This window comes from Cucurbita pepo, chromosome LG07 (genome assembly GCF_002806865.2).
Source record: "Cucurbita pepo subsp. pepo cultivar mu-cu-16 chromosome LG07, ASM280686v2, whole genome shotgun sequence".
NCBI classification, from domain to species: domain Eukaryota; kingdom Viridiplantae; phylum Streptophyta; class Magnoliopsida; order Cucurbitales; family Cucurbitaceae; genus Cucurbita; species Cucurbita pepo.
The window spans coordinates 4,013,212-4,036,564 of record NC_036644.1 but is presented as its reverse complement, the minus strand read 5'-3'; the positions used below and the strand labels follow the sequence as shown (position 1 = coordinate 4,036,564).

The window sequence follows — 23,353 nt, the reverse complement described above, 5'->3', positions numbered from 1 at the left end:
CACCTTGGCCCGTTATGTATCATCATCAGCCTCACAGTTTTAAAACGTGTCTGCTAAGGAGATGTTTCCACACTCTTATAAAAAATATTTTGTTCTCATTTTTAACCGATGTGGGATCTCACAATCCACCTCCTTGAGGGTCCAAGGTCCTTGCTGGTATACCGTTTGAAGTCTAGCTCTAATATCATTTGTAACAGCCCGAGCCCACCACTAGCAAATATTGTACATTTTGGTCGTATCGCTGTCAGTCTCACAGTTTAAAACGTGTCTCTAGGGAGATGTTTTCACACCCTTATAAGAAATGTTTTGTTCCCCTCTCCAACCGATGTGAGATCTCACAATCTACCCCTTGAGGCCCAACGTCCTCACTAGCACAACACCCGATGTTTGGCTCTAATACCAGTTATAACTGCCCAAGTTCACCGCTAGCAAATATTGTCCGCTTTGGCCCACATATCGATTGGAGAGAGGAACAAAACATTATTCCTTGTAAAGGTGTAGAGATCTCTCTCTAGTAGACGAGTTCTAAAATTGTGAGACCGACAACGATATGTAACAAGCCAAAACAGACAATATCTACTAGCGGTAGACTTAAGCTATTACAAATGAATATGCAAAGTACGTGTAAAACAATTTAACATAGTACAAAAGAAGAAAAAGTCGAGAGATTCAAAATTTCCGATCGAACTTAAAAAAGCATCTTCTTTAGAGCTTTGATTTAGCATTCAATGCCTTTTCCATTGACCCATCAATTCTTCTACTCTTCCAACATTTTCCTTTCTTTTGTCCTTTCCATGACCACTGGTCATCCAGAAAAGGTGAATAATTGCAACAGTGTTCATCATCATCATCATCAACCCCTTCATCATCATGTTGAGTTTGAGTTCATATATATTTCCTCACAATTTCAAAAGGGTTTCTCTAAAATCTCTTACAATTCTCTTATATCTACCAAATGTTTGGAATTGAAGAAGCTGATAATGGTAAGGACAAGCATGGGCTGCCACCAGGGTTTAGGTTTCACCCCACCGATGAAGAGCTCATTGTCTATTATCTTGCTTCAAAGACCTTCCAAGCTTCCAACTTTCATGGGGTTAGTATTGCTGAAGTTGACCTCAATAGATGTGAGCCTTGGGAGCTTCCAGGTACTAATGAATTGTGCCATTTTTTCATATCAAAATCTGTTCTTTTTGGTTTCATTATGATTGTTTGTGTTTTCAGATGAGGCAAAGATGGGTGAAAAAGAGTGGTATTTCTTTAGCTTAAGAGTTAGGAAATACCCAACAGGGCTTAGAACCAACCGAGCTACGGTGGCTGGTTACTGGAAAGCCACCGGAAAAGATAGGCAAATTCATAGTGATTCCAATGGAGTGAAGCTTGGAACCAAGAAAACACTTGTGTTCTATAAAGGTGGTGCCCCTAGAGGACTCAAAACCAAGTGGGTTATGCATGAATATCGCCTCCACTCTGATCTCGCTTCCCGTAATGCTTGCAAGGTTACTATTAATTTATGTTTGTTAGAAATCACGACTCTCTATAATGGTATGATACTCTCCACTTTGAGTATAAGATCTCGTGGCTTTACTTTTGGTTTCCCCAAAAGAGATCATGCTAATGGAGATGTATTTCTTACTTATAAATCCATGATCAACCTGTTAATTAGTCGATGTGAGACTTCTCTCTCAACAATCCTCTCTTCGAGCAAAGTACACCATAGAGTATCCCCTGAGGCCTATGGAACTCTTGAACATTCTTCCCTTAATCGAGGCTTGACTCCTTCTCTGAAGCTCTCGAATAAAGTACACCCTTTGTTCGACACTTGAGTCACTTTTGACTACACCTTCGATACTCACAACTTCTTTGTTCGACACTTGAGGATTCTATAAGGGCATGACTCTGATACCATATTAGAAATCACGACTCTACATAGTGATATGATACTGTCCACTTTGAGTATAAGCTCTCGTGGCTTTGCTTTTGGTTTCCCAAAAGGTCTCGTACCAATGGAAATGTATTCCTTACTTATAAACTTATGATCAACCCTTAATTAGCACATGTGAGACTCCTCTCCCAACAATTCTCAACAATCTTTCCCTCGAACAAAGCACACCATAGAGTCTCCCCTAAGGCCCATGGACCTCTTGAACAGCCTCCCCTTAATCGAGGCTCAACTCCTTCTTTGGAGCTCTAACAAAGTACACTATTTGTTCGACACTTGAATCACTTTTGACTACACTTTCGAGCCTCACAGCTTCTTTGTTTGATACTTAGGATTCTATTGACAGGACTAAATTAAAGGCATAACTCTGATACCATGTTAGTAATTACAACTCTCTACAATAGTACGATAGTGTCCACTTTGAGTATAACCTCTCGTGACATTACTTTTGGTTTCTCCAAAAAAACTTCATATTAATAAAGATGTATTTCTTACTTATAAACTCAGGATCTCCCGATTAACCAAATCTTTGTGATTTCATGCAGGACGAGTGGGTTCTATGCAGAATAATACACAAATCCGGTGAGAAAATCAAACCCAGAAGATGTCTCCAAGCGTCTCCTTTGTCGGTTCCCTCTCCCGTATCTCTGCCTCCATTATTCTTGGACGAAGCTCAAACCATAGCCCACGACAACCTTCGACTCCAAGCGGCTCTGCAGAACCTTCAGCGCCACGAAAATGGCGTCGAGAGCTTCATCACGAACAACCCACATTTCATTTTCCAATCAACCCTCTTACCCTTTGGTTTAAACGTCGACACCCACTTGTCTCCGCCGTCGCTTCAAGGGACGACCAGCAGCACCGACACCCACTTGGTTGATGTTGGTGGGTATGCAGGTGGGCGTGGTGAGTGTGATGAAAATTGGTCGGGAGGGTGGTGATGATTGGGTGTCGGATCAGATGTTTGTTATTTATATTCTCCCTACACGGATCTCGAAGCATTTTGTTTTCTTGTTTTTTGAATGATGCTCGAAGATCAATGTAATAGAACAATAATGCTACTTGGAACTTAATTTATTGCATTCTTCGAAGTATTGAACCTCGTGAATTGACTTGGGTTACAGTGGGGTTGTGGCTGTATTGACCACATCCTTTGGTGTAACTGGTTATTTCTTACCTCGGGACCAAATTCGTTATTAGGCGGTCAAAATTGTAACAGGTGTAACGGAAGCTATTTCAGTAATAGAGTCGCCTTTGGTAGAGTTATTACGCGGAAGTGCTAGTGTGAGACAATCTACCTTGACTCGTTTTTATAGTTTACACACTTTTGTATAACCTCTTCTTACAGTCGTATTTATGCTAATGCACTTCCCAATGATACGTAAGCAAGGCATTTCTGGTCCTTTATAGAGAATCGAAATCATAGATTTGTAATTAGTTATTTATGATTACTCGGGGGAGGAAGAAGAGTATTTCATTGCTGCAAATATGTCTTATTGAAAAATAAGACATGTATTGGGATATTTCCCTTCAACTCCACGAAATTTTATTCGTTATTTTTCAATAATAGTTGAGGGGAATTCTTCGAAGAGAAAATGGATTATGGGAGTGTGTGACTTGAACTATTGATTGGGCCGTGTGGATNCATTTTGAACAGACGTATTTCTGATTCTACTAAATACGAGATTATTTTATTTTTTATTCAATTTGGATATTTAAATAACAATATAACCTAAAACACGGATTTATCTAAAGGTTTAGGGGGTGTTCTTTTTTGTTTATTTAAAGAAAGGTGGAACGAGCTCGGACGAATGAGAAGAACGAGTTGATTCTAACAAAGATGGTCATAGGACGGAGAATTTGCATGAACTATGGCTGTGCTACAAAGAAGGATTACTTGTCGTTACTATTTGTTGACAAAATGTTGGATCATCTTGCGTGGATGGATATTCAAAGTTACAACCAGATAATAAATGTACGAGAAGACGACATTCACATGTCCACATGGAATCTTTTAGATTATACAGTACCCTAGCAACATTTCAAAGTTGTACGATGGTTAACTTTTCGTGAAAATTTTCCTCAATGATTTCTCTTTGAAAAATCTTGAACCAATGGAAAAATGTCACTTCATTGTGCAACAAGAAGACGTAATGGTAGGACACGGGATCTTGAAGAAATGAATAGAGGTGAACATGATCAAGGCCGAGCTATTTTTCAAACTTCCCTTGTCAAAAGTGGGTCATATTCAAATAATAATTTAAAAGGTCTATAGTATATAGATAAGGTTGGGTGTCTTATCTCATAACATATGACCCACTTTGTAATTGTTACAATGATTTGATTCAAATCGTTCATGTTTGAATATGTGAGTGAGTGTATCATATATAACAAGCTTGTATAAGACTAGTCCACAAAAAAAGACAAGATGACAATAAACAACTCAAATTACATAGACGGATTAACGCTTCTGAACGATCCCCTCTATGATTGAGCAGCTCTTGAATGTTTGCCACCTCTTCTAAACGATCCCCTCTATGACTAAGCAGCTCTTGAATACTTCTCTACCTCGACTTGCAGCCTACAAACACCTAAACAAAAAGAAAGGACAAAGGGTGAGTATAAAAATAGTCAATAAGCAACCTACTTGTATGTTATATCACATTCTTAACTCAGTAGATATCTATGGGCTTTTCTCTGGGCTCTAAGAAGTTCGGCCTAGTCTCTACTGCTATCTGAGAATCTAGGGAGGCCTCAAAGTTTCGAGCAAGTCTCTAATTGAAATCTTACCTCTAGGGGTCTGTACAAGTTTTCCAACCTTTATGTTTTTTTGATTTAGATAGTTTCTTTGATTATGTAGTGAATAAATGATATCCTAAGTTGAGACGCTACCTCATAATCATATGATAGGTACAACGTGGTGTTGCTAGCTTGAAAATCATCTATGGGAGATTAGATGGTGAACTCTCCCACAAGACCATAGAGCCACCCTAGTTTAGGGAAGCGACCCGTGTGCCAGCCAGCTACTTTATCATACTACATGAAACCATGCCCCTCTTAGAATAAATTTTATTGCACAGTGGCCCGTTCAGTAAACTAATGGCATTTTCCTCTAGGTAAGGGCACTTGGTTGCCTCAACACGCTACGCTATTTGGCCTAGGCTTAACTCGCCGGTACATGTACTACTACCACTTGGTAGGAAAGTACTAACGCTAAGGGCATATCAGAGGAGATAAAAGGCGGAGACTACTGACATCACCATATTGCTAACTATTTGGTGAGCTACTTTAATCATTCGTAAGGGTGTTTGGTCGATTTAAATCTCGTCTCACATTTTTAGGACACTCGGCACTAACTCCTCGGGGCTAATCCAATCTTTGGATGCACTCAGGTCTAGACCTTTAATTGTCGCTAACGATCCTGGAGTGCTCAGTTTATTAAAAACATACTGACCGAGGTCAACGTGTAAACCACTCCAACTTGGCGCCCTACTCTTAGCTTGGTTCACACATACATGCTTTGTTAAGGAGGTCTTCCTATCGATTACTAAATGCACAGAAATCATATACTAAATATTACCTTGGTCATTGTCAAGACTCAATTTTCAAGGCTTCGAATCTAAGACCGTGACTAAAGAAAAAGCGAAAGTAAATAAAAGAAAATATAAAATAAAAATAAATGTATAAAAATACAATAAAATTTCATGCAATTTAAAGTCATACAACACCATAGTATAAAACCAAAATTAAAAAAGAAAAATAAAACAAAAAATGTGTTGTTCAAATTATTTACAAACAAAATACAAAATGAATATAAATTACAACCAACAAAAATACAGATTACACCGACGCTTCGGGTCGACACTCTAGAGGATAGCGTAATTTTCGAGCTCCTCCCCACCCGACCCGAAGATGAAAAAGAAAAGGAAAAAGGGGTGAGTGTAAAAATCCTTAACTTAGTAAGTATTCACTGGTTTTACTCTAAGTTCTAGGAAGTTCCGGCATAGTCTCTACTTCTATTTGAACAACTAGGTGTCTTGAAGTTCCATATAGTATTAGTCAAGCGTTCAGGGTCTAATTGTCTACCAAGCATTAGCCATCGAAAAAAGGCCAAAGCAAACCGGAAGCCAAAGAGATATCTATGGACAACTAATGATCTAGCCAAACATGATATCTATGCTCATAACCTCAGGCAGCCACAAAACTTGCTCTGAATCTAAGAGACTAACACATTTTAAATCAATATCCATCCATTGATTGGATTGGGCACCTCATTCATTAATTTTTTTAGTACAAAAAATGGTTGGGAAATGATTGTCAATCTCCAAACGCAAGAATTCACCATGGAAGATGTGATTCTTGACACATAAATGATTCATATTATGCATTTAATGAATGATTGAGCACTCCCCGCTATTACCTAATTCATATATCCGTTTTGTCCATTAATTTTGGTTTCTTCTCTTTTAATCACTTCCACTCTGTTTTCAGCTTCTTCTTTTTGTTCTGTTCTTCGCGTTTTCATCTTCATCCAAGCCCATAATCCTCAAGGTTCACTCTAATCTCACTCTCTTCTTATTGTTTCATTTGATTCTTCGTAACCCATTTGTTAATTCTTCACTTTATTTGAACCCATTTGTTTGGGAATCGAAATCTTTCAAAAGGGGTGGGAGATTTAACACATTTGAACCAAACCCACTTTCTAACTTCGATTAAATCCGTATGAACTTAGTCAATTCGCTACTCATTTTGTGTGTGGACCATGATGAAGAACAATGAATGGTGGTGTTCTTGATTGATTCTTTCTTTCCCCTTTTGCTTTTTAAACATAATTTCCTCAAAGTTGGTCGATCCGATCGATCCCACATCCCTCAATGTCTTTCAACTCTCAATTATTAGCCTTATAATGATAAAATTCACAGCCACAAAAGAAATTACTAACCCTTTTCACTGTCCCATCTTCAACCCCTTTGTCTTTATGTAACATGTTATCTTTCTTGTCTCCGCCCCATTCTCTCTTCTGGGTGCTCCTTTTTTCTCCGTTCTAAGCTAACCCTTTTGAGTAAACCATCTGAATTTCCGATCTGTTGCTCTGTAGTTTGCAGTGCCTGACCCCATTGGAGCGTGGATTGAATAAATGAAGGGAGCTGTGTTAGTGGCTCTTGCAGCTTCGATTGGAAACTTTCTTCAAGGATGGGATAATGCCACCATTGCTGGTACTATACTTTGTTCATGATATGCTTGTTAGATTATGTATCCAAACACAAAAGGTTTCACAGTTCTTAGATTCATGAACTTTGTGTATATTAGGGGCTATGGTGTACATAAAGAAGGACATGGCTCTGAATTCTTCAGTGGAAGGACTTGTAGTGGCGATATCACTGATAGGAGCAACGATTATTACGACGTGCTCAGGACCGATATCAGATTGGGTCGGTCGACGTCCAATGCTGATACTATCATCACTGCTTTATTTTATAAGTGGTTTGATCATGTTGTGGTCGCCTAATGTGTTTATATTGTGCATAGCTAGGCTGTTGGATGGATTTGGGATTGGTCTTGCTGTTACTCTTGTACCAGTTTATATTTCTGAGACTGCCCCATCAGATATAAGAGGATTGTTGAATACTCTCCCACAGTTTACTGGATCTGGTGGCATGTTCATATCTTACTGTATGGTATTTTCTATGTCGTTGTCGGTCTCGCCGAGCTGGAGGGTAATGCTTGGAGTTCTTTCGATCCCGTCCGTCCTATATTTTATACTAACGGTGTTTTTCTTGCCTGAATCTCCTCGGTGGCTTGTTAGTAAAGGTAAGATGCTCGAGGCGAAAAAGGTTCTCCAAAGACTCCGTGGCATAGAGGACGTTTCAGGTTCGTATTTCTATTCCTTATTGCCATTTTTACTTCAACTCTGTCGAAAATTTTGCTAGTTATATGCTACTTAAGTCGTTGTGTTGCCTTTTTCTTGTATGTCATATAACATTACTTTCAATCTCTCTCAATCTTGCTTTCTAACCGTTAGGAATCACGGATCTCTACAATAGTATGATATTGTCTACTTTGAGCATAAGCTCTCGTGGCTTTGCTTTGGGTCTCCTCAAAAGGCCTCGTACCAATGGTTGTATTCCTTACTTATAAACCCATGATCATTCCCTAAATTAGCGGAACTCCCTCCAAACAATTCTCCCCTCGAACAAAGTATACTATAGAGCCTCCCCTTAATCGAGGTCCGACTCCTTCTCTGGAATCCTCGAACAAAGTACACCCTTTGTTCGACACTTGAGTCACTTTTGACTAAACTTTCGAGAATCACAACTTCTTTGTTCGATATTTGAGGATTCTATTGACATGGGTAAGTTAAGGGCATGGCTCTGATTCCTAACACAAATTTTCTTTCAAAAATCTCTCTGTCTCCGTTTTCTAAAACCTTCTTCTCAATCGGAGTCAGAGGCTTGAGCATATGGTGTCTAGACACATATACAAATTGGCTTGACTCACTTAGTGCTAGAAAGTGAGTGCTGCACAATCGAAAAGTCCGCTGCCAAAGCCATTGTTTTCTTATAAGGCTTCTTCAACAGGTGAGTTGGCTTTGCTGGTGGAAGGTCTTGGGATTGGGGGGGAGACATCCATAGAAGAGTATATAATAGGACCTGCTGAAGGGTTAGATGGGGAGAGTGCTGCTGATCATAAAGATAAAATCAGGTTATATGGACCAGGAGAAGGCCTATCTTGGGTTGCTAAGCCTGTCACAGGACAGAGTTCTCTTGCCCTTGCATCCCGGCAAGGAAGTATGGTCAATAAAAGTATGGCTCTTATGGACCCTCTTGTCACCCTCTTTGGTAGTGTTCATGAGAAGCTCCCGGAGTCCGGGAGCATGCTTTTTCCGAATTTTGGCAGCATGTTCAGCACGGTCGAACCTCACGTGAAAAACGAGCAATGGGACGAGGAGAGCCAGAGAGGAGATGACTATACATCAGAGGCTGCTGGAATGGACTCAGATGACAATGTGCATAGTCCACTGATTTCACGTCAGGCAACCAGTATGGATAAAGACATTGTTCCTCCTCCTTCTCATGGCAGTATTTTCAGCGTGAGGCACCATAGTAGTTTCTTGCAAGGAAGTTCCGACGCAGTTGGTAATACTGGCATCAGTGGAGGCTGGCAGTTAGCATGGAAATGGTCCGAGAAAGGCGAGGACGGAAAGGAGGGTGGATTTAAACGTATTTATTTGCACCAGGAGGACATTCCTGCGCCTCGACGTGGTTCGATTCTTTCTCTTCCTGGTGAAGATGTCTATGCAGAAGGTGAGTTCATCCAGGCTGCAGCCTTGGTTAGCCAGCCTGCTCTTTTCTCTAAGGAGCTTAAAGATCAGCGCCCGGTCGGCCCTGCAATGGTTCATCCATCCGAAACTGTATCGAAAACTCCCATATGGTCCGCTCTCCTCGAACCAGGCGTTAAGCATGCTCTAATTGTAGGAATTGGAATCCAGATTCTTCAGCAGGTACTAACATCTTCCCCTGCTTACTCTTATGGTCCAATTTTTCGAAGTGAGCAAACCTTATGCGTCTGTTTTTCGAACAAATTTTCAGTTTTCCGGGATCAACGGAGTTCTTTACTACACACCTCAAATTCTTGAAGAGGCTGGTGTTGAAGTTCTGCTATCAAACATGGGCATTGGTTCTGAATCTGCATCGTTCCTGATCAGTGCAGTCACAACCTTTCTGATGCTTCCTTGTATAGGTGTGGCCATGAGGCTCATGGATATTTCAGGCAGAAGGTAACTACCATTACCATACATGCTAGCAACATTTTTGATATCAAATTCAAGCTAACATAGCTCTTATGTAGGCGCCTCTTACTGGCTACCATCCCGGTGCTAATAGTATCGCTCGTCGTTCTCGTCGTGTTTGAGCTTGTTACGGTGAGCACCATGGTGAATGCAGCAATCTCAACCATATGTGTCGTTGTTTACTTTTGCATCTTTGTGATGGCATATGGACCAATTCCAAACATCCTTTGCTCGGAAATTTTCCCGACGAGGGTCCGTGGCCTCTGCATTGCGGTTTGCGCAATGGTATTCTGGATCGGAGATATAATTGTAACCTACACTCTACCCCTAATGCTTAGTGCTATTGGTCTTGCTGGTGTCTTTGGCGTCTATGCAGTCGTGTGTATAGTTTCATGGATTTTCGTCTACTTGAAAGTCCCAGAAACCAAAGGCATGCCGCTCGAGGTCATCGCCGAGTTCTTCTCTGTTGGCGCGAGACAGGCTGCTAAAGTTGCTAAGAATTGAGTTGAGGAAGATGCATATGGCTACAAAAACTTCATCTGCTGCATTAAGGGATGAACAGGAGGAGGAGCACATAGCAGCAGCAAGCCCAGATTCTTTTCCTTGCTTGAATTCTGCCTTAAGTTTATGTACTTTGTATGCACCGACGTTTAGATTTTTGGTTTTATTTTAATGTAACATAAGTTGGGGGCAGAAATTTTGGATGAAGAGTGAATCATAGTTGTGACTAATAAAATCTCGTTCGCTCTTATTTACTCGGTCTGTAATATATTTCAATTTTAGGTACAATTTAGTCGGAAAAAAAAGTTAGAATTTAGTCTCTATGACTTACTGTTAAAAATTTATCTATGTCATATGATAAAACTTCATAAATTAATTTAGAAATGTCGATGTCAAAAGAAATTTTAACCTGATGTTACCACATAACTAATTGTTGTGGTCGTTAAATGGTTCCAGTTCACATGTCATGTGTCACAATTGCACTCTTGCAATAGTGAGTTAGCGATTGTGTGGCATTTGTTCTAACCAAGCGAACAAATCAACCATGAGAAACTCGGACATCGTGGACAATGTTGACGTATGTTCAGGCCTCGAGTCACGTTGCGAGAAAAGGTTTAGAAAACGTGCACGAGGAAATACATTTGAAAATTGTGTGAAGAATTGAAAGAAACAATGTTATATTACTATAAGCAAATTGAGAAATACCAAGGCTTAAATAGCATATAACTCAGGGTAAGAAGAAGTGACAACTAGTCATATCCCGCTATAGTATATTTAGGGGCATTTTAGCCCTATCGGGTGTAAACATGGTTTTGGTGAATAGTCATACACCCCTGTGTTGACCCAATGTGAAATGGTAAAAGCCTATCTAGGATGAAAGCACGTAAAAGGGGTTTTGGAACGGGCATGCAACTATGGACAACATGTCTTGGACAAGCAAGACCGGGACATTCGTCATGCGGTCATAGGCTACACGCCATGGACAAGCATGAGCGTGACACCCTGCTGCATGAACCTTGATAAAATGAAGTGATAAAAGAACATTTATTATAAAGAAGCTGCAACATGTATCAGTTTCATCAGAAAATTGTTGAAACAATGCTCTAATAGGAATAAATCAATGGATCTAAAGGAACATACAAATTTAGAAAGGAATTCTGCAGCTGAACCTACAATTTCTGAAGGAGAAAGTTCAACTTCTACTTCTAATTCTCACAGGATGAATCTCACACTCCATCTACCATTGATGTCTGCATTCAATGTCCAATTGTTTTCCCTGATCTGAAGATATGGTATCTGTATAAAAGAGGTGAAAGAAAGTGAAAAAAACCCATATAGAACAGTGCAATTTTAGACCAATAATTGCATTATAATGTAATGTGTTAAGCTGTCATGTCAAGGATGATAATATATGGTTCAGGCCACTTGAACTAGAAAGGTGAAGGAAAAAAAATCTTATCATGTCAGTTGCAAAGTCAATTGAGATTAAAGAACTACGACAATTTGGCATTGATTAAAAATTCTTTTGGAGGGACACTCCAAAGGAAGCTAAAAAAAACAAACTAATAGTAGAATCACATGTACTACTACTCACAATGCCCTAAAAAATTATGAGGGCCTTCCTTAACCAAAGAGTTGTGGCTTTTATACTAAAAAAGTGACCAGGACAAACATGCTCCATGATTTGTTTAAAAAGACATACGCTCCATGAATCCATGGGGACTCGATGCATAGGGAGGCACTATTATTCAAATCCAAACTCTTTCAAAAGCAGACATCAACAACAACAGGTTTTTCTCTCCATCAAGTATTAGTCTCACCCAATGTTAATAAAGTAGGCTGGAAGAATTTAACCTGTAGGAGGTATATTTCCACGTCGCTTTAGTGAGATCAAGAAGGCTGGGATATTTCTTTCCAATTTGAGTGACAAAGGACTTGGGATTTCTTTCACTATGTTCCCACAAATTTAAAAACAAAATAGAAACTTGTTCTGAAACTAGTTCCCGAACAAGTCCAAAGACTCTTAGCGAAGTTCCCCAAGGTTTCCTACCTCCACAATCTAACATCCAGCAACTGGTTGGAAAAGCAGCCTGTTCATCAAGGATCATTTACAGCTTTTCAGAAGTGCAAGAACAAACTGAACAATCAGTTCTGGCAGTCTCCTATATACAGTCACATCAAAGTCTTGGAATGGAATACTTCAACTTCTTCCCCGCCCAAGGATCCCCCCCGAAACAATTAGCTGGTTTCACATGAAATGATACTTCAGGGTGAAAAGATCTTCAGGTCTCACTCAGAGAGACTGATTATGTCTATTGAGCTATGAGAGCATTTTTCTTTCCAACCAATAGAAACTATGCCATTTTTGCTGCCTAACATCTTCAGTTATAAGCATAGTTTCTGAAGGAACTTTCAAAGAAATTTAGGTTAAATTACAAATTTAGTCAATCATGAGGAAAAAGTTATAATTTCAAAGTTAGAACTTTGTCCTTATAGTTTGATAAAACTTCATAAATAGTCTACCGTGGTTGGATAAACTCACATAAATAATTCTTACGGTAGGGTTTTATCACACGAAAAGGACAAAATCTAACTTTTAAAACTGTAGGCAGTGTTTCAAAAGGCTTAAGATGGCCTCAAGATGTTTTCTTATGGAGAAGCGAGGCATAAGCTTTGAGGCGGTATGAGGCTTAAGCCTCATTTTAAACTAAAAAATTAAATTTAAATCATAAAACCTTACGAATTCTTAACTTTTTTTTTATTTTTTTTTTTTGGGGGAGGAGCCCGATAGGGTACCTCACTGACTGTTCCCGAACCTAAATTTAAAAAATTGAAGGGTAATAATGTTTTCGAAACATGGTTAGAATTTTTAATAGTATTTTTTAAACAAATTACCAATAATTTTCATTTAAGCATATTTTTAAGATTAATTTTAAAGATTAAGGACTCCCTCAAGTACATTAAATTAAAAAAAAAAAAAAAAAAAAAAAAAANAAAAACATACTCCAATCCAACAAAATCAAACCAATATCTGAAATACAAATCAGGCTAGCCCACAACCATTGCAAATTCAAAAGAATGAAACTCAGCTTTTTCGTGCATAAATGAAAAAAAAATCAAAACAAAATTAAAGGAGGAGAGAACAAAATTCACTTTGGTGAGTTGCCGTCAAAGATCTAGTCACCTTGCAAACTTTCTTTAGCTAATGCAAAAACTCACAGTAGTTGTTCTAGTTTAAAATAACCACAGCTTGCACTTTTTTTTGTTTTCCTTTAGTAAACCGATTGAACTTTTTAGGCATGCCTTTTTCACTTTTCAGTGCATTTTTCAATTTCTTTGATATGCGCATGAACCATGACCCCGAATTAAGTAAAAAACATGCACTGCATAAATTAAATACACCACATGGACCCATGGCCCACAACCATTACAAATAAACATAAGGCTTACGCCTTATAGCCTCATGAGGAACACACATAGAGGCTTACACTTCTCTCAACAAAGGCATAAACCTCTCTGTATATGTTGAAGGTTGTTGCTTCGTCTCAACCCTTACATCTTGAATGCTTTTTAAAATACTGCCATATGAACGAAATTCTAACTTTCTCCAAATTATAGGGACAAATTTGACCAGAAATCTAAATTATAAGATCATATTTCTTTTTATAATGTATCCAATGCAGAGGTATGCATTAATAAGTAAGATTGTCTTGTTAATGACCAGATGAAACCATTTTCTTTATCCAACACTCTCCAAGAAAGTCTCTGATGTGATGCTCGATTATAGCAGTCAGCGATAAAGTTTGAATAATGGATTTTGTATAAGGACTCATTGGAAAGCCCTGCTTGAGCAAGGATCAAGACAATCTACAATCTTTGATATTTAGAGGCTGGGTTTGTTAAAATTCTTCTCTAGCTCCAAATTTCAGCTTGGTTTACAATGTCTCAGGGGATGTCTAAGTGGTCAACTTCCTGTAGTATTAAGGAGCTTCATGATAACATGCTTGATAAGGATTAAGTTTTAAACAGTCCTCAAGTTTCTCTTTACTGCTATTTGCTCATGCTAAACGAGGCCATTTTATAGGTTTTTATACAAACAAAATGCCTCCCTAAATACTGTATTTCATCAAAAGAAGCCCTGTCTTTGTCCCAACACCCGTAGACAAATCAGCTGCAAAATTGGAAGAAAAGAAAAGGACAGAGTCTGTTGCCTCAAGGCCCCATAGCCAACTCTTCAATCCTAGGTTCACGACTAAAGAAAACTTCCAATCATCTTTTGCAATTGTTATATATTTTTTCTTTTTCTTTCTAAAGAAGGGCTACAAGATAATAAATAATAAGATAACATAGAGACAATCAAATAGCATCTAGTATAGAAAGTAAATATATGATTTGAATGACCACTACAAAAACAGAGAACTCTACCTTTTCGAACACTTCAAATCCTAGTTTGACCCTTACATCTTGCTCCCCTTGGACATTATATACACCCAAGGAAAATTCAGCAGCCCCTTTGAAATTAGTCTGCCAAAAAAACAATGGAACAAAACTGGTTGCAGAAGAAAACCAAAGAAACCATCACTTTTACACCTTTGCTTTTTTCGTTTCCGTATCTCGAGATATAGTTAATCGACACTAACCTGCTTAAAATCCTTGTCATGATGAGACTGCCCTTTAATAGTAAATTGCAACATACCATCGGTTGTCACAGGAAAAGACATTTTCCCTCGAGCAAAATGCTGAAGTTTCCTATATTTGTCATATTGCACCCCTATACCCGCGCTTGCAAACAACTACATTTGATTTACAAAACAATGATATAAAATAAAAAAAAAAATCCGGGCCTGCACAAAGTAAATTGATTCCACAGAAGAAAACCTTACGTCGGGGAAAAATTGTCTCACGGAAGCAGCAAGTAGACTCGGTTCTCCCATTCTTGTATCTAGCTCTCCATGAACCTTAGGAAAATGAATGTCAGTAAGAACTAAGGTCTACAAAATCCACTATTCTTCTAAATCAACACAACACAATCCTCCAAGACACGTTTTGCAATCAATTCGACAGAGGAACACTAAAACCAACAGAAAAGATAGAAAAGATCAAAACGCAAGATAACATTGCTAAATTCTACAAAAATCAGCGCCGACTATAGGAATACCTGCAAGAAAATGTTGGAGTCGAGAGGAATCTTCTCCTTGGCGTGGATTCTTAAGGCTCTGGAGTCTCCGCCACATCTGAGAGAAGTCTCCATCGATGATGCAGAAAGTAGAAGAACTGGAAATGAAAGAGAAGAAGAAGAAGCTGCACTGAACGTGAAAGTGAAACCGTATCTCTAAAATTCACAAACCCCAAGCTGCCATGGCTCTGCTCTGCTCTGCCTGTTAACGAATTTCCTTCAAAACCTCACTCAGCACAAAAGTTTATCCTTACCTAATTCAAATTTTATCGGAAACTTTTAATTTCATCCAAATTGTATTTTATATATATATATATATATATATATATATATATATTTTTTTTTTTTTTTTTTTTTTTTTTTTTTTTTNAAACTTGTGTTGGAATAATTATTATAAAAATATATATTTTTAATATTCTAAATAAATAATGATCATAAATAAATAAATAACGGGAAAAAAAGAGGAGAAACTCGTGTTAGAGAGAACGATTGAAGCGATAGTGAAGGGTACAAGTTGAAGAGGGATTAAGGGGACGTTTTTAATGTGCATTTATGTAAGGTTGAGTAAGAGAACAAAGAACAAACATAGGACCAAAACTCGCGACGAATTTGAGAAAAAAAATTATAAATCCAAGGAGCGTGGAATGAGTTTCGTGTGAGTATGGGATGTTTTAGACTCGGAAGGACGAGGGCATTACATATGTTGGGTTGAATCGAAGAGAATAAGTTGTTCTATCAATATCGGCCTATACTGACTTAAAATTATTAGATATAGGTCCAATTAGGAAACATTAGGACGAAATTGTCATATTAAGAGCAAATTATAGAAGAGAAGTGATTAACGATCCAAGTAGCTTATCGAAACTCCAAAATGAGTTTAAACTGGGAGATAAAAATATTAAATGAATGTAAATAGTTTAGTCGTAAATGCTGCATACATAAGATGTGAGTATGTTAGAAATTCATGATTAATATGTAGACGTATGACTCTAGCTTATGCTTATGAGCTAGTTATGCTATGAAATGTGTATGAGTATTCTTAGTCTACTAATCCTCACGAAACTCCTGATCGTTGTTTTGTGTGCTAAGTTAGGGACAATGAGTATTCGTAACCATCGGACTATGCGGTACTTCGGGCCTCCAAAGAGTTTAGTAGATGACTCCTATTTGACCAAAAGCAAGTCTTACATACGAATCCAAAATTTGTAGTACGCATAACAGAGCCTACGAATAAAGTTTTAAGTTAGCTAAACATCTTAATGTTGATAGAGAGGTCCTAGTAGATAAGAATAGGAGTCAAGATAATAGTCTGACCGAGGGCCCGGTGCAAACCAAAAACCTAAGAAATAACTCGTTGTGAATAAAACTTAAAATATATTGAAAAGAAAATTGATAAAATTTGCTATTGACAAGTTAAGTACTTAACATAGAATAGTGTGATCGAATGAGATATAACACATATCAGGCATTACAATTTGTTCCATTGAATGTTAAATTTTCAAAAGATCTTCTCTGCTATGATTAGAATACAAAATCAACGCTAGTAGAACCACTTGAAAGAAAATTTGAGAGAATTTCTTAGAGAGAATTATGATTTTTCTTTTTTATCTGTCTTTTATATTTTAGGCCCTACTAATCCTTGAACTACTAAAGGTATATGAAGCGCATAAGACTTTAAGGTTTCGATAAACTCTTCAAGAAGATCAACAAGCCACGAGTCGATCCAACAAGCTGGAAGGTCGACCAAAAAAAAAAATCAATAGGTGTATACGAGAACACATTGAGATTATACCACACCCACAAAACCAATACAAATAGAAAAGTTCATACACAAATAGTTCATTTCTTTCCAAAATATGAACACACTCTCCCTCTCCTCTCACAATACATGGCGGGTCATCGGCAACATATCGATGGCAGTAACAATGGTGGCACAACCATGAAAGTATCTCCTTCCTCTCTATTTTACACTATCTTCTTCATTCTCTACCCAGCTGCGACCGAACTTACAACCTTCCCACCATCTCTATTCCTCTCAAGCACCGCTTGATTTATACCATACTCCAAATCGAACTAGTTTCATTTTGAACTGCTAGAAGATGTACTTCGATTTGCTCGACTTAACTATTTCGGGAACGAAGATGTACTTCGATTTGCTCGACTTAACTATTTCAAGAACTGAGGGTTCGGTTTGGTCTTTAGTTTCTAATAATTTCCTTGCAATCAAAATGTAATTAGACAGAGCCTAAGTAAGGGAGCAGAGAGGTCACCACATGGCTAACTGACGCTCAAACCTTCACCTTAGTATTGTCGAGCTATATTATAGCTGAGATGATAAGTCACTAATTATCATTTCAAAGGTCGGTGTTTCTATCTCCAACTAATGTCCTTCCGAATAAGCTCCTAAGATCCTCTCCAAAGCCTTCTAGTTTCTTAATTCTCACATCACCTAAGGATATTAGAATCACTCCTTCAAAACCTTCCTACCAGAGGATAATTTAAATGAAACAAAAAGGAATTCTGTAAACAAAGCATCCTCTCTATTCCAGGTCTATTCTTTCTAATTGGATCAAAATTCAAAACATTGCAAGTCATCAGTTTACAGGTTCATAATTTAGAAGGTTAACCAAATTCTCTAAATAAAGCACAACAAAATTCTGAACCTGAAACAAACATTCGCCAGTCTATCTTAGGCATTACGTGGCTGTGAAGATGAATACGCTAACGCTGCCAGTATTTGCCAATTCATTATATTTCATCGATAAACTCGAGTAGATCGTCAACTTCCTGCCTCAAGGCTGTAATTCTTTGCTGCTGTGAAGCAACCCTGTTCTCAATTTCACGTCCCCCATACTTCTTCTCATAGCAGTCCACCACCGTCGTGTGTTTCACAATCAGCCTCTCCTGCAGATCTCTCTCCTTGACCACCAACTCTTCCACCTGCACGAGCAGCAAGACTTCATACTTAATATAGATCGTTCGTGGCAGCCAGCATCCCCACTTTTCAAAATCAGTTAGTGAACATCAAAATTTAGTTCAAGCCAACAAGAGACATCTCTTTTTACATATCACACTATAATTTGTTTGTCAATGCATACTAATCATGGTTTAATCTATGTGGGAAAATCAGAAGCAATTGAACCTTGGGCAATATATGGGTAGCCTGCTGGGATGACTGCAAGAATGAAATCAAAGGCTTCAACTCTTTTGAAAGCTCTTTCAATGAAGCATCAGCTGCTTTACGAGCTGCTTTACAAGCTTGGATGTCACCAGTCCGAGAAAGATCACGCAATGATGCTTCCAGTTTATCGTGTATGGTTAAGCATCTGTTGATAATATTCTGAACTTGTTGAATCACAGTTTGCACCTGAAATGAGATGGCCAAATGCAACAAGGCAGTGAGAGTCCAGCGACAGAAATGCAAGGCATCTTCTACTGTAGCCCTGCCGAAAGCATCTAAATACTTGGAAGAATACCATAGAGAATACCATCTTCCTTACCTCATCCCATTGTAACTTCGCTAAATAAGAAGCAGAAGACTTTGAAATTGACATGTCAGAATGCATATAAATGATGCCTGAGACAAAAAGGATAAAGAATCCAAAAATCAACATCACAGGCTCCCTGAGCATTGAAATGCAGTTGAACTTGTAGTAGACCTGCAAATAACGTAAGAGAGAGTTAGCATACTTCACAATTCAGATGTGAGAAACCTTTACTTCAACCGTACTGGTACAACTCATAGAATGACTACTACGTCCATGAAGTTGCCAAATCAATAGTGATAAAGAACATCCACATGCAGATCAATTTTGATTTAAAGACAGATGATACCTGGAAGTGCTGATTATGCTCCGGCACAACATTGTCCTTTTCCAGTACAACCACTGGTCTACCCTCAATGTCCAAGTGTGAAAATTTTGTCTGTAATAATAAAATAGAAACTTCAGGGAAACAAAATTAACGTGTCTTTTTGGAAAAAAAAAATCAACAAATAAACAGAAAAGAGACTAATAAAAGAGTTCTGTCACTAGTCTATACTACCTCGAGCCACTGTTTATGAGAAAATGGAACAGACACAGACATATCTCTGGAGCCCTCGGGTAAAACAACCTGAAGTTTACAAAAGAAAAACAGTCATTTATACGAAGAAGAAAAGAAAGATTTCATTCTAGTTCAACACAAACCGAATTCAATCCACTGATGCATCTCTTGAACACAACAGACAACAAAAAAACAGAAATCATAGTAACCATTTGAAAAGAAATAATGACGTATAAGTAAATATAAAAGTTGCAACAATGTCAAATGGTACAAAATTTCATATAGCACATAAAAGATGCGAAGCAATTAACCCATAAATTTGCACATAGCCTTTGCTGAATGTTACCTAAGTTTTAGAACGTCAAATAAAATTTCAGGAAAGTGTTGCCAATATAAAGGATGCCAAATTTTATTTTTTGATCTAATAAATCCCAAAACTTTAGGAGGCTATGTTTCTGGTGGCAAGAGCCTATCAATCACATTTCAGCATATAACCATAGAAGAAGAAAAGAAATTACCCTGACAATGAGCCTATCAATCACAACTTCATTTATAGGAGAACCAAAAGTGATGTTAAGAAAGCGTTTTCCCTGATCCTGAAATAGAAAATCCTGAAGTGGCAAACCATATCCAATAGTAAAAGAAGTTCTCCAACCACCAAACATTGGATATCTAGGTTCAATCTCCAGCTCAGTCTGAAAATTTAGAAAATAATTAAGAAAATAATCAGGTATAAAATTGAGGTCGTCATATTGCTAAAACAAAATTTTCACCTTCTTAGAATCGCCCCATAGATGAGATGTAGAGATGTTTCCAATTTCGTCCCTATAGTATACCGAATGAGTTCTTGGTGGTAGTTTTGCAACAAGATTTCTAAATGCAGAAGCCCCTCTTGCATAAGGTCTGGCCTGATAATCAAGCCTGCGGCAGAAACAAGCAAAAAAGTTACATGTCCTGATAGAACAAGAACTTTCAATAACTAGTGGAAAGAAGAAAGAAAACGAGGAAATACCTGGAAAATTCCCCTCTACTTTGAGCACCACCATGGACAAGATTATAATGCTCTGTTATTTGAATGCTGCCCCAGTGAGAAATCTCTACCTCACGGACAAGCTCTTGAGCAACAGGAAATGGACTATTGTTTTCAAAATGAAAGCGTATGGGTTTCACTGAATATGGGGGAAGATTCTCATAAGGACCATATTTGATCTCAGAACCATGAGTCTTCGTGTTTTCCAATTTTGTATAAGATTCAATTCTTGCTTCAGGCAATTTAACACTCAGTGACTGGACCTTGACAGAATAAGGAGACAAAAAGTATGCAGTGTCAAGAAACACTACAAACTGAACATCAGCCTGGGTGATTTTCTCTGGGAATGGATGCAACACATGGGTGAAAACAGCCAAGACATCAAAAGTCAAGCTTTCACCCTGGTTTAATCCTTTTGGTAGAGATACCGAGTAAAATTTCAATGCTGGAGGCGTTTCCTTGGGATAAACAACATCGACAGGGAAATTTATAGCAGATCCTTTGGCTTTCCCTTTTCTTTCATTCAATGTTACTTGAATATGAGCCAAGTGTTTTGCTTGTTCTTCGGGAAAGGTTAACAATACTTCAGACACCACATCAGTCCCCTCATTTTCTACCTGGAACAGCATGAAGAAGTTACAAAAGCATAGATATTCTCCTTACGCTGACTCATTATACTGCAACTCCTACGCACTATTCTACAATGTGCCCCATCACAAAGAATGTGGCAATAACTGCGCCTTTCCAAGTTCATGTCAAGTTCAAGAACAATAAAAAGAAAATAGCAGCAAGAGATACGTACCCTTATAGTTGAAGATACGCGAACAATCTGAGAAGTCAAGTCAATCTGCAAGCGGGAAGAGAAATACAGTCAACGACACCATGCCGAGGTGAATAAATTACATCAAAAAATGGAATTTCAAAATCCGCAAGTGCAGCAACCATACAGAGTTCAAGAGAAGAAAAGGTGAGAATTAGTGTTGATAATTAACAATTGAGAACTAAACCCTATCATAAAACCCAAATCTCTAAGCATTACTCAAATGAATGAAACAAAAGAAGGAACCTAATCCAATTGAGCAATTGAAATATGTATAAAAGATAATAGCGAAGTCTTCCTGAGAAACTTACCCGGCGATCAACCTTGGAGAAGATCAGATCGGAAAATACAGGCGAAAGGATGAGAGCAACCGTGAAAAGGAACAGATCCAACTTGAATGCCATGTTAGGATTCGTCCTCAGTTGTAGGAAGGATGAACTCAAAGTGGATCAGGAAGAGATGGAAGCATACGGCAGTGGCAATGCGGAGGAGTATAGTCGAAGTCTCTAACGAGTGAGGAACAACGCGACGACGACGACGACTCAGAGGAAAAGGAAATGGTTGAGAAGTCGTAATTTTGGTGAGATAAAGACAAAACACAATATAAGGGTTTAGGTTAAATTAATAAAAATACTTTTTTAATTTTAGAAAATACTTCTTAATTACGTTTTCGATAGAAACATTAATATTTTATTTTTTCAAAAATACTTTACAAAATAATTTTAAAAATATTATTAAATTTTTAAATATTTCATTAATATCTTTAAAAAAAATTAAAAACTTCAACAAAAATATATATATATATATATATCTTTTAATTTATTTAAAAAAAATTAAAATATTTTTTCATATAACATTAAAATATTAAATAATTTATAAAATAAACTTTTTTTTATAAAGGTAGGGAGTGTTAATATTATTTTAAAAAATTTATGAGTATTTTTTAAACATGTTACTTTAAAAAAAAATTAAAAGTTTATTAATTAAAAAAATTAAATTAAAAAGTATTTTTTAAAAATATTTTTAGTTAAGTATAAAGTTTATCACTATTTTTATTAATTTAGCTTTATTTTTATAAGATTTTTTAGGGTATGAAATTAGTGGTAAAATCTTTCAGATTAATCAGAAATTTTTAGTTTATTGAGTGGGTGACTTTGACTCGAATAGAATTTATAACTCAACACTCGATTTTCGGGTTGAGTTGAGTTAGATTATCGAATTGTTATTTTTATCCATTTTTTTTTTTAATAAACTTAATTAGTTAGTTGATCTTGATTTTCAAAATTATTATAATTAATTAGTTTAATATATATTTAATTTATTTTGACAAAAAGTATTAAATAAATGAATTCTTATTTACTAAAGTTATAAAGTAATTAGTTAACACTATCTTAACTATAATTAATTAGTTAATTAGTTTGTAAAAATTTAGTGGTAAATAATTATGATTAAATATTTATTGATTATTTATAATTAATTATTTATTGGGATTAATTTTGATGAGCTCACATATTAATATATCATAGTTTTGAAGTTTAATTAATTCATTTAAATTAAAATATAATTAATAAAAAAATTTAGTTAAGTATTATAAGTAATAATTATTTTATAAATAAATCATTTTTGAATTATTTTCATTGTTTTATTATAAATTAATAGAATACATCATTTAATATAATATATACTACTATATACCACATTTAAATTATTTAAATTTAAAACATTAGTTGTATTAAATATTTACCATTAAAAATTTATATAATTTTATGAAAATTATTTATACGAAAATAATTATCAATTAAAATTAAATTTAACACATGAAAATTAAATTAAAATTATTTAAATAATTTAACTTAATAAAAATAAAATAGTTTGACCATTCACATAATAAAATTGTTGAAAATATTTTATTTATATAAAATTCGGATAACATTTCTCAATTATTTGATTTTGGTCGTAAATATATTGTAATGGCCCAGATCCACCACTAACCGATATTGTTTTCTTTGGGCTTTTTCTTTTGCGCTTTCCCTCAAGACTTTTAAAACGTGTCT

At 36.8% G+C, this 23,353-nt stretch overlaps 4 protein-coding genes across 6 annotated transcripts; 2 read left to right on the top strand and 2 right to left on the bottom strand.

The window, feature by feature from the left end:
• The first annotated feature begins 807 nt into the window (after positions 1-807).
• LOC111799080 (protein CUP-SHAPED COTYLEDON 3-like) lies at positions 808-3,044 on the top strand. Its single transcript, XM_023682478.1, has 3 exons — positions 808-1,145; positions 1,222-1,496; positions 2,485-3,044. Exons 1-3 carry the CDS (start codon positions 956-958, stop codon positions 2,878-2,880), a joined length of 861 nt encoding a protein of 286 aa, XP_023538246.1. The 5' UTR covers positions 808-955; the 3' UTR covers positions 2,881-3,044.
• A 3,332-nt stretch (positions 3,045-6,376) lies between these two features.
• Positions 6,377-10,483, top strand: LOC111798639 (monosaccharide-sensing protein 2-like). 2 transcript variants are annotated; one of them, XM_023681912.1, is made up of 6 exons: positions 6,377-6,490; positions 7,038-7,155; positions 7,250-7,810; positions 8,518-9,440; positions 9,529-9,716; positions 9,788-10,483. In XM_023681912.1, the coding sequence occupies exons 2-6, from the start codon at positions 7,077-7,079 to the stop codon at positions 10,230-10,232; spliced, it is 2,196 nt and encodes a 731-aa protein (XP_023537680.1). In that variant the 5' UTR covers positions 6,377-6,490; positions 7,038-7,076; the 3' UTR covers positions 10,233-10,483. The 2 variants fall into 2 exon arrangements, with proteins under 2 accessions (XP_023537680.1, XP_023537679.1); XM_023681911.1 differs by lacking the exon at positions 6,377-6,490 and having other exon boundaries at positions 6,818-7,155.
• Positions 10,484-11,254: 771 nt separating this feature from the next.
• On the bottom strand, positions 11,255-15,670 carry LOC111798123 (outer envelope pore protein 21, chloroplastic-like). Of its 2 annotated transcripts, XM_023681100.1 has the most exons (5): positions 15,388-15,670; positions 15,113-15,187; positions 14,870-15,022; positions 14,655-14,753; positions 11,255-11,525 (listed from the first exon to the last, which is right to left on the bottom strand). In XM_023681100.1, the coding sequence occupies exons 1-5, from the start codon at positions 15,478-15,480 to the stop codon at positions 11,442-11,444; spliced, it is 504 nt and encodes a 167-aa protein (XP_023536868.1). In that variant the 5' UTR covers positions 15,481-15,670; the 3' UTR covers positions 11,255-11,441. The 2 variants fall into 2 exon arrangements, with proteins under 2 accessions (XP_023536868.1, XP_023536869.1); XM_023681101.1 differs by lacking the exon at positions 11,255-11,525 and having other exon boundaries at positions 14,655-14,778.
• A 2,253-nt stretch (positions 15,671-17,923) lies between these two features.
• On the bottom strand, positions 17,924-21,883 carry LOC111798651 (dolichyl-diphosphooligosaccharide--protein glycosyltransferase subunit 1A-like). Its single transcript, XM_023681930.1, has 10 exons — positions 21,611-21,883; positions 21,282-21,326; positions 20,462-21,096; positions 20,223-20,370; positions 19,968-20,144; positions 19,450-19,518; positions 19,240-19,329; positions 18,906-19,064; positions 18,548-18,772; positions 17,924-18,345 (listed from the first exon to the last, which is right to left on the bottom strand). The coding sequence occupies exons 1-10, from the start codon at positions 21,701-21,703 to the stop codon at positions 18,154-18,156; spliced, it is 1,833 nt and encodes a 610-aa protein (XP_023537698.1). The 5' UTR covers positions 21,704-21,883; the 3' UTR covers positions 17,924-18,153.
• Between the last annotated feature and the right edge of the window lie 1,470 nt (positions 21,884-23,353).

Coding starts and splice junctions, on each gene's coding strand:
- LOC111798639 (XM_023681912.1), top strand. CDS start 7,077: ATGAAGGGAGCTGTGTTAGTGGCTCTTGCAGCTTCGATTGGAAACTTT. Junction 7,156..7,249: donor GGATAATGCCACCATTGCTG/GTACTATACTTT, acceptor TGTGTATATTAG/GGGCTATGGTGTACATAAAG. Junction 7,811..8,517: donor TGGCATAGAGGACGTTTCAG/GTTCGTATTTCT, acceptor CTTCTTCAACAG/GTGAGTTGGCTTTGCTGGTG.
- LOC111798651 (XM_023681930.1), bottom strand. CDS start 21,703: ATGGCATTCAAGTTGGATCTGTTCCTTTTCACGGTTGCTCTCATCCTT. Junction 20,371..20,461: donor AGTAGAGGGGAATTTTCCAG/GTATTTCCTCGT, acceptor TTTCTGCCGCAG/GCTTGATTATCAGGCCAGAC. Junction 20,145..20,222: donor TATGGGGCGATTCTAAGAAG/GTGAAAATTTTG, acceptor CTAAATTTTCAG/ACTGAGCTGGAGATTGAACC.
- LOC111798123 (XM_023681100.1), bottom strand. CDS start 15,480: ATGGAGACTTCTCTCAGATGTGGCGGAGACTCCAGAGCCTTAAGAATC. Junction 15,188..15,387: donor ACTCCAACATTTTCTTGCAG/GTATTCCTATAG, acceptor CATTTTCCTAAG/GTTCATGGAGAGCTAGATAC. Junction 14,754..14,869: donor ATGACAAGGATTTTAAGCAG/GTTAGTGTCGAT, acceptor TTTTTTTGGCAG/ACTAATTTCAAAGGGGCTGC.
- LOC111799080 (XM_023682478.1), top strand. CDS start 956: ATGTTTGGAATTGAAGAAGCTGATAATGGTAAGGACAAGCATGGGCTG. Junction 1,146..1,221: donor TGAGCCTTGGGAGCTTCCAG/GTACTAATGAAT, acceptor TTGTGTTTTCAG/ATGAGGCAAAGATGGGTGAA. Junction 1,497..2,484: donor CTTCCCGTAATGCTTGCAAG/GTTACTATTAAT, acceptor GATTTCATGCAG/GACGAGTGGGTTCTATGCAG.